Source organism: Prosopis cineraria, unplaced genomic scaffold, assembly GCF_029017545.1.
Source record: "Prosopis cineraria cultivar Desert tree isolate PC_DT_omini unplaced genomic scaffold, ASM2901754v1 PC6, whole genome shotgun sequence".
In the NCBI taxonomy this organism is placed as follows: Eukaryota; Viridiplantae; Streptophyta; class Magnoliopsida; order Fabales; family Fabaceae; genus Prosopis; species Prosopis cineraria.
This window is the reverse complement of record NW_026555337.1, coordinates 3,863,209-3,873,813: the sequence shown is the minus strand read 5'-3', so window position 1 is coordinate 3,873,813 and position 10,605 is coordinate 3,863,209. Positions and strand designations below refer to the sequence as shown.

General features: G+C 32.6%; 1 protein-coding gene across 1 annotated transcript; it reads left to right on the top strand.

Annotated features, from left to right (window-relative positions):
* Positions 1-3,834: 3,834 nt before the first annotated feature.
* LOC129314461 (fatty acyl-CoA reductase 3-like) lies at positions 3,835-9,314 on the top strand. Its single transcript, XM_054957903.1, has 10 exons — positions 3,835-4,069; positions 4,200-4,303; positions 4,532-4,734; positions 4,854-4,954; positions 6,362-6,554; positions 7,862-8,023; positions 8,122-8,203; positions 8,304-8,570; positions 8,657-8,784; positions 8,890-9,314. The coding sequence occupies exons 1-10, from the start codon at positions 3,991-3,993 to the stop codon at positions 9,041-9,043; spliced, it is 1,473 nt and encodes a 490-aa protein (XP_054813878.1). The 5' UTR covers positions 3,835-3,990; the 3' UTR covers positions 9,044-9,314.
* Positions 9,315-10,605: the final 1,291 nt, after the last annotated feature.

The following is a 10,605-nucleotide window of genomic DNA, read 5'->3' as shown; positions in this document are numbered from 1 at the left end:
ATGTTACTTTAACATGTAAGGTACCTACACACATCCTTCATAAACCTAAAGGCCTTCCAGATAGGGTGCATTTGATAAGTCCCCATATTATCCCCCTTTATGGAAGGAGGTAATGCTGCGGGAAACCAAATCACATGATATTACTGATTATTTAAGCTACTGTTTTAGGAGCATCAAATTTTCTTAGCATCATTTTGTGACAAGTGAATCATTTTTAATATTCATATTTGAATTATTTTTAATCAAGTTGTTTTTCCATAATACAAGCTAATATGTGATTATTGTGATAGGGGTCATTAGATGCTACTTATGGCTAATCCATATAGAGGCTTGATTTGGTATCTTGATCTTCTTGGAGGGGACTCGGATGACTTGAAACATATCATGATCATATTCAATAAGTAAGTTAATTAATTTTTTTATGTGTGCAAATTATTATTTCTATTTGGTCTTTGATTTAAAATTTCATATTGGATTATAGGGCTGTCCACAAGTTCCATAGCGAAAAAGAGTCACCTCCCATCCGTGATAATACTAAAAATTACGAGGACATTTGAATGGATGATAATTAAGGCATACATTTACACTAAATTTACTTATTTCATCAAATTTAACTAATTTACTAATTTTTTGTTTGATCAAAAGAGTCCACAATAATGTTACAAGACTATGGATTGTGACTACAGCATCATGAGGTACATGAAAGACATAGTCAATCATGCATCCAATGACAGGATTTTGCCTAACCAAATATGTCTTCTATATCTACTATATTAATTTTAATAATTTACATTATAATACACACATCATATATTTAAGTTTGGTTTTTGTTGTTATGTTTGGCTTAACTGTACTTTGAGGATGCATTTATAAAGGAGTATACTATAGCTGACATTGAAAAAGTCCTCAAAAGTTGTCACATAATTTATTCAAGCTATGGATAAGATATTCACGACCAAGAACTTGAATGATGACAACCATTAGCTTGCTCAATTTTGATTCATTATATTGGTTATTTAGGCTCTTTACGCTTGGGCTAATTTTGGTTTTTGGTTAACCTTGGTCAATTTTAGTTTTACTTGGCAAATTTTTTTCATATAATTACTTAAGTGTATAGGCATTTTTTTAACAATTTTGAAGTAATTTTATATAGATTATAGAAGTTATTACATGTTTGAATAATTTTGATTTTAACTGCATACAAATTTTGGTTAAAATTGAAACTCCATTGTTGGATTGCAATTTTCAATTTTGGAAATATTTGTATTTTGTTTTGCAAGTAGGTTGTTTGAAATGCAACACCTCTATTTTTTTAAAAAAAAATACTGAACAATATAACAATTATTTTAAAATATCTGTTATATAGTTCAAAATATATATATATATATATATAATGGTTAAAACAAATAACCTCTATATAGATAGAATTATATAGCAGTTATTACAAAAAATCACTATATAATTCGTTGAGCAACTTATAAATAATGATCAAAATTAGACCTAACCATATAGCAGTTTTTATGTGATAACTGTTGAATATATAACAACTATTTAATGGTTATTTTAAGAAATCATTAAATAATTAATTGAAATGTTCGTTGGGCTTGAAACAGAAATAAATTATATAATGATTTTTTAAATAACAATTATATAAAGTCAAACTATATAGTGATTAAATAATTGCAATATAATTTCTTTGAGACTATATAACGCCTTAACATATAGCAGTTTTGAATCGTTATACAATGGTGAGGGTATTTTTATTAGTGTATGGAGCTATAATGAAGAGATTGACGGACTGGATGGAGCAACTAGCTAGGGGCTACTTAAGGAGTAGGACGGTGGAATTGATAGCGTTGCTTAGCTAGAACAGGTTTAATTTAATACCTTTCGACCCTATATCCAGATAGCACAAATATTTGCATGGAAAAATTACATATAAATTTTATAAAACAAACTTATTTATAAGTAAATTTTACAAAATTTAAAAACTATAATTATATTTTTTGAGACTTGAGTGTAATTAAAAATTGAGATAAAAAGATAATAATACCTTATTAAATATATATATATATATTACATCAGTCAAATAATTTATAATTATTTTATCAATATTTTACAATTATAATTTTAACATTTTATAACTGTAATTTCATATATTCAATAATTAAATTTATCATTTTAACTATTATATGTAAAGTTATAATTATAAAAAGTTGAAGTTATAGTTGTAAAATATTGATAAAATAGTTATAAATAATTAATATTAAATTTTGTTAATAACACATGATTGTTTAAGTATTAAATATGTGAAGTAAATTGCTAATGAAATAATTGTAAATTAATTATTTGATTGATGCAATATATGTTTAATAGAGATATTATTGTCTTTACAACCTACTTTTAAATTACACTCAAGTTTCAAGAGACCTGACTGTAGTTTTTAAATTTTGCTGGAGTTATTGATAAACAAGTTTACCCCACAGAATCTATACATAATTTTTTCTACTTTCATTATATATATTTGATGCAGTAATATTAAATAATTGCATTTTTTACTATTTAAAATTAATTATTTTCATTTTTTATTTACAAACTAAAATTAAGTAACTGCATGGACGGCATGTTAGAATGATGGAAAAATTGAAGAGACTTGGGTTTCAAATGTTATATACATTGCATGTATACCGTCAACGTTGCAGTTGTTATGTGATAGGCATGTCCATTATTGGGCGGCGACTTGTAAGTCTTGCATTTAATTTACTTTCACACTCTTCAAGAGCCGCGGTTAAGCATGCTTCTGCGTAGGGAAGTCAATTTTTGTTCTTATTTTTTGATTAAGTATGCTTATGATAGAGTAGATGAAATTTATATTTTTGATCAATCGCCATCTTGTTGTACAGAAGTGGTGGATGATGAAAAGAAAACGTTTAATTATGTTAGTTTTTATTTTTGCTGCTCTTGTAGCTTATTTTCTCTTTGTAATTAAAAAAAAAAAACACAGCTAATTTCAAGATGCGTACGACAAAGTTGGGTTTGGTCCAGAACGGGAGGTCTTATAAATCAGACAAGACCAATAACAATTCACAGAATCATAATATAAACCATTTTGAAAAAAATTATTGGATTCAAAATTAGAACACTAAATAAATGTTATACATATTTTTTTCATTTACATTCTTATTTTATTGAATATTTAAAGTGAATGTTTTAAATAAGTTTAATGCTATATTTATTACACTGAAGGGCATGATTGGAAAAATAAAAATTTTTAAAAAATCAAGATTTTAATCAATTTTCTAAATTAGTTAATAATAATTTATATTATAGTTCAAAGAGAATATATATTTTCTCCGCAAAACATAATCACTATATGTTTTCTCCGTAAAATTTAAATGGTGTATCTTTCTATTCCATAGAGACTGAGAATTAATGAGTTCACATGTTTAATCAATGCAGCGAATAGCCAAATATTAGAATTTTATATTACACACACACATATGCCAACCTATTTATGCCTCAACCACACGAAGAGAATATCATTAACTAGAAATACATTAGCCAAAAAAAAAAACTTTACTTTTTGTACCTGAAGTATAGAAAAATTTACTTGCGTGTACTCCATGGTGATTATTGTCAAATTAGGACGAAATTAGATCTTGAAGAGCGTGGAGTCTGTAAAATATTTTTGAAATTAGAAAAAAGAAAGAAGCAAGCAAAGTCAGAGAAAAATATGAAATCGATTTCTTGCTTGCCTATTGTTTTGCCGTTTACGTGTTTTATTTTGTTATTTCATGTTAGAGGGCCATCACAAAATAATTGAAAGTATCCGATTGCCATAATTGCGCTGCCTGTGCCTGGAGGTCAGGTTTTTGTGCATATATGAAATGAAATGGGCACTAGACTTCGCCCACACCTTAGTGTCTGTTAGCTTCATCGGGAACATCACTTTGGTATCTCTCTCTCCTTCTCATCGTCACTTTTCCTCCAATGGAGTTGGGAAGCATACTCCACTTTCTTCACGATAAGACCATTTTAATCGCTGGTGCCACTGGCTTTCTCGCTAAAAGTATTCCCCCCCCCCCTCTCCCCCCTTTTCCTATTCCTTCGAATGCTGCTTTGTGTTTATCAGTGTTTGTACTGCCATAGATATTATTACATAAGTGGTGATATATCTTTGTTTATATGATAATTTTCAGTTCTTTTGGAGAAGATATTGAGGGTTCAACCAAATGTGAAGAAACTTTTTCTTCTTTTAAGAGCAGAAGACACCAAATCTGCCACCCATCGCCTGCACAATGAGGTCACTGTTTCATCCTTTTCATCTCTTTAATTCATCTATTAATTAGCCTAAATCCTACAATATCAAACGAGTAATTCAGCACGACCACGTCCTCAACTTGATATCATTTTCAACCTTCTTCTGTATGTCAATTCTTATATATGTGGGCACAGACATTCTATTTTCAGTATATTATAGTTAAGCTCGCGGGGCTAACTCATTTCTTGCTATATACGTGCTTAACTTCAGATCATAGGCAAGGACTTGTTTAAATTGCTCAAGGAGAAATTGGGTGCAAACTTTAATTCCTTAGTTTCCGAAAAGTTGGTTCTGGTACCTGGGGACATAACTTGCGAGGACCTGGGCTTGAAGGATTCTATCCTCAGAGAAGAGATTTGCAGTCAAACAGATGTCATCGTTAACTTGGCTGCAACTACTAATTTCGATGAGAGGTATATATATGATTAACACGGGCCGATCTTTTATTTTATTTATTTATTTTTACCATCTTCATATATTTTTATAGTTAACCATGAAAAACTTTTCTTGTTTTTTTTTTTTGGGTATGCAGATATGATATTGCTTTAAGATTAAACACCTTCGGAGCTAAGCATGTCGTGAGTTTCGCCAAAAACTGTGTTAAACTCAAGGTGCTTGTCCACGTATCGACTGGTTAGTGTAAATACCTTAACCAACCTTTTTTATTTCTTAAATAATGCTCCTTCCATATCAAATTATAAGACATTTTTAAATAAAATTTTATATACTAATAAATCTCATTAAATACACTTAACAACCTTATCTTTTCAAAACAAAAATATAAAATTTTAAAAATATTCATCATTTAATATATTGAAAAGAGAAGTGATGAAAATTAATTATAGATAGAGAAAGGATAATATTAAAATTAATACATTTAATAAAATTTTAATTTATTTAAAATATCTTATATTTTAAAATAATTTTTTTAAAAAAAATATTTTATAATTTAGGATAGAAGGAGCAGTATTTGCTTTTCCAGGTATTTCTTTATGCTTTATGAGGGCTTGAACGTTGGTTTTTACCCAACTCACCTAACTATGTCAGCTATTATTTGAACCGATCGACACGGTTAGATAAAAGGTGGTTGCGCAGCGCCTTTTTTCGCATTATTTGATACAAATACCAGTTGGCATTTATTATCAAAATTCACAACAAAAATATACTAATATGTATATTTAATGGAAGGAAAATTGTGCACTTATTAAATATTTAGATAAATTTAAATAAAGTTAATAACATTTAAATATTTTTAATACTGCTAAAATATATTAAAAATAACTTATAAATAAAATTAGAGAAATAATATATATGTTAGAGTGTTAGGGATGGGAAGCAACTATCCGAAAATATAAGAGAGTATAAATGGAATGAAAAGATACAATATGTTAACTTAAAATTTCAAAATTTAAATTTATGAATTATTTTTTATTATATTCTAATTATTAAGCATATTCTCATTTGATGTACCCACATCAACTCAAATACACCAACACTTCCATAATCTAACAATATACTCACTCTATTAAAAAAATGTAAAACATTTTTAATATAATTTCACATTTCAATAAAGTATTTAATTGTCTTCAAATTAATATTATCTTTTTATATTTACCCTTATTTAATAGGGTGTTTTACTCTAAAATAAATATAAAATAATTTATTTATTAGAGGTACTTTTGAAAAAATAACATAATGATTATATCTTAAAATACTAAAAATATTTTACATTTTTTAATATTTAACCTCTTAAAAAATATTTTAAATTTCTAAACAGAGGGAGTATGTGTTTTTTTTTTAAAGGAAAAAAGGTCCAACAACCGTGTTGCTAAAAGGCATCAAAGTTTATTATTGAAAAACCGGATGACAAACACGAAAAACTGTAGCAAATTAAATTAGTGTGGTCTACATCGTTAATGGATGTTATTTGTCTGCTAAGATTACTTGCTTTTCAGTTTTTGGTACCACTCGTCATAAAGAAGGGCATTAATTATGCGATGGGCTCACATTTATTAGCATGATAATTGCTTTGTCTTTCAGCTTACGTATCCGGAGAGAGAGGAGGGCTGATATTAGAGACCCCATATCACTTGGGTGATTCACTTAATGGAGTAACTGGACTAGATATCGATGCAGAGAACAGGCTGGTACAAGGCAAATTGAATGAGCTCCGACAAGAAGGAGCCACCACTGATGAAGTAAAAATGGCCATGAAGGACTTAGCTATTGCCAGGTTCGCAACGTTTATATGCTTTTCATCTTTCTCAGCTACCACTCTTGCTTTCGGTTTAGTTACATTGTATTATTCATAACCTAGACAAGCTGGATATTTTCAATGTTGCAAGAAAATCCTTTCTGAGGATACACGGCAAGTTGGTACAAATAAGTTACTCCCATCCTAAATCTTGATTTAAACGATGGGTTAAGTTTTATCGGTTTGTATAATACATGTTTCCAAAACTTTAGTTGGCATGCTAGATAGAGGTGTATATATACTGTTGTGCAGTCGAGATTTTCCTAGAAGGCAGGATCGTGACTCCATGTCTTGTTCGTTACCGTGTTGCTTGTCCTACCATGTGGCCGGCCGTTTGTCGAAAAATAACAAGGGCTGTGCCGCACAAAATTCCTACAGTCGTCGATATGGGCCTTATTTGTATAAAAATATTTTTTAATCGTGATTAAACTCGAGGATCAATTTTTGAAGGCTTAGTGCAATCTATAATTGTTTGACCCTATAATATAGCAGAAGAAACCATGTTATGCAAATTCAGAACTATACAGTATAGTATTTCACTATTCCACTTGCCTTATAATGGAAAGTTGGAAACTTTTGGATTTCCCCGCTGGCGAAGATGGGAAAGGGAAAGGGCATTTAGGATTTATATATTGTACCTTCAACGACACACGTCACGTGAAATGGCAGCCTCTAACGACGGTTCGTATTGATTATTGTACCTTCATATATATAGTCGCACACCGTTGTTTTAAGCTTAATTAGTCAAAAGACAGCAGGCCGGTGGAAAAACAAGAAGAAGATTCGATGAATTGCCTCCCTTGATTTTGAAAGCAAGTGTATTTTATAGATGGAGACCTTTGAATTTGTTCAAGATGAATACATTAGAAGTTACTTTATCGAGACTTAATATCTTAATTTATCACTCACCAAACAGCGACTCTCTTAATTTTTGATATTGAGTGAAGAGGGGGAAGTAGGTCAGGGCATGAAAGAAGGAAGGAGAGTTCTAATTGAATTGAGAGGGCCATACATATGCCCCTCTGGTGAGTTGGTGCTCCATTAATGGCTCTTCCATTATCACTATTTATTGATGCCAATGCTGGAGGTTCAGCTCCACTGTGACCCACCTTTCTATTCAAACCCCCACAGATCAGACGACAATGACATTTCCCCCACTGCCCTTTACACTAACAGGGCCTTTTCTCATGGGCCCAGCAAACATCAATATCGGGCTCGGCCCGTCCAATCTCAAAAGAAAAAGATCGAACCTGATAGATTAACGTTGTGTATGATGTTATGATCAGGGCAAGGGCGTATGGATGGCCAAACACGTACGTGTTCACCAAGGCAATGGGAGAGATGGTGGTTGAAGATCTGAAAGGCAACATGCCGGTTGTGATTGTGCGTCCCACCATCGTTACCAGCACCCTCAGAGAACCTTTCCCCGGTTGGGCTGAAGGTGTCAGGTACATACGTGTCTCTCATGAAATTCATATAACAGGAACATTAAAAATAGATTTTCTTGAATTTGTTCTGATATCATCAAATATTATTACGGAAACAGGACCATTGACAGTTTAGCTGTGGCTTATGGGAAAGGAAAGTTGACATGCTTCCTTGGAGACCTCGAGGCACCTGTTGATGTGGTGAGTCACGATAGATGATCATGAAATGCATTGACGGTGATTTTAATATTGTTGCATGGATTTAGTGTCAAGGTATTGATGAAATATTGGAAGCATGCAGATACCGGCGGACATGGTGGTGAACGCGATGCTGGTGGCAATGGCGGCTCACGCGAAGGAGCCGAATGATAGGATATATCAGGTCGGTTCGTCGGTGAGGAATCAACTGAGATACCAAAACCTTCAAGACTACGGCTTAAGATACTTCACGGAAAATCCCTGGATCAACAAGAACGGAAAGCCCATCAAGGTCAGCAGAGTCACCGTGTTGAACAACATGGCCAGCTTTCGCAGATACATGTTCATCCGCTACCTCCTCCTCTTGAAGGTATTTTTCCGGCGATCAATGTTCGTCTGAACATTACTACAAATTAACACATTTTAACTTGCATTGAAATGAAATGAAATGAATAGGGACTAGAGCTGGCAAATACGGCGTTTTGCCAGTATTTCCACGACTCGTACATGGAGCTCAACAGGAAAATCCAGATCGTCATGCGCTTGGTTGACATCTACCGCCCTTATTTGTTCTTCTATGGAGCGTAAGTATTTTGTCCCGCAAAAAATTCATATTTTCTTGTAGCGAAGAAGTCTAGAGTGTGTATTGATGTATTAATAACACGTACGGAGACATTGTTGTGAAACAGATTTGATGACATGAACACGGAGAAGTTGCGAATGGCAGCAAGAGAAGGTGGAGTGGAGACGGATTTGTTTTACTTTGACCCCAAAGACATCGATTGGGAGGATTATTTTATGAACATTCATATCCCTGGCATCGTTAAGTACATCTTCAAGTGACACTAGCTACAACATATCATCCACAGATATATTTATATTTACATTTCTTATCATCTTATCTTATATCATATAGATAATAATACATAGCCTTTTTTATTTCTGAAACTTGTACCTGTCTTGAGTTCAAGGTTGTTAAGTTGCGCCGAAGGGAAGTCATTACATGCTGGCGTAAGATCATTTATTCGATGACTGTGTAATTGCTGTCACATGCAAGCTGCCAAGTGTACTTCAAAACTATATAAGCAATCTTACCAAATTTATCTTCTCTGTTTCTTGCTGTTCTTTGTTTCTTTGCTACAAATTAGAATAGCATAATGAATGTTAGGTGGTTTTAAGTGTGAGTGTACTTTAGTTGAAAAGTAGAAAGTTCTACATTGAATAAATTAAACTTAATAATTAATATAAAATAAAAAAATAATTCATAAACTTGAAAGTTAAAATTTTAAATTAAGATGTAACGTAATTTTATTGTTATTATTCACTCACTTGTTTTTTTTCTCTCATTTCTAAAACTAGCTTGGGCTTGGTATTTAGAAGCCTGTTACTATGCGCACAACTTATGTTTGAAGAGGCTTAGGTGAGTTAACACTTTGTTTTCGTTGAAAATTAAACCAAAAGAAAAATGTCATTTAGTACAAAATGGAACATGAATATCATCCTGAAATATATATATATATAAACAGTACTTCGACAATTTTTTTTTTTTGGGTTTGGGGGGTCAAATATATAAATGTGTGTGTGTGTGATAGCACAAGAAACAAAATTGTGTCATTCTGGAACACACACACACACACACACTCACACACAAAGTGTCATCCGGAGATGAAATCCAGAAAGTAGGATACTATCGTACGTAGGTTGCATTGTGGGCTTGGGGCCGGAGAATGATGGAGGCACTTATGTTTGTTTAATTTCTTGTTCTTGAGCACGGAAATTTCCATGGCCCACGGAAAAGGGTTTTTGGGCTGTCCATCTTCAAGCTCAGAACTGCATGATGATGACGACGACCACGACGAGGACGTACCCACCTCCCACATGACTCATAGAGCCGTACAGGACCGATCCGCATGTACACTGCCACACTGGTTGGGTCGTACCGTCGTAGTCTCCATCCCCACGTTAAGTCTAATCCATGCGCTGTCTATCATCATTATTCTTCCTTCTTCTTTTCCAACCAACTGTTCGGCCATACCTAAATACCCGCCAACTGCAATATCGATCTTAATTTTAACCTGTCTTCAACAATGTTGCCATGTGATCCATGCATAGAATCCTTCCATATCTGTCCTCTCCAAACTAACCGCATAATTATTGGATGGACTCTGATGGAAAAGTTGGCAGATTGCCTATCAACCAATTTCCCACCCAACGCTATCCATCACCTTCTTCCTGTTGCTTTTCAAGAATTTTTTGATGATCGGCTTTCAAGAATTTGAGATGGAAAATTACAAATATTCCTTTGTAAATTTGTCACCAAAATTTTGCATTGCCTTTAGTTGCATCAAAATGATTTGTCGCTGAAGCAATTTACGACAGATTTCTTTCCAATTCTCGCACCAACT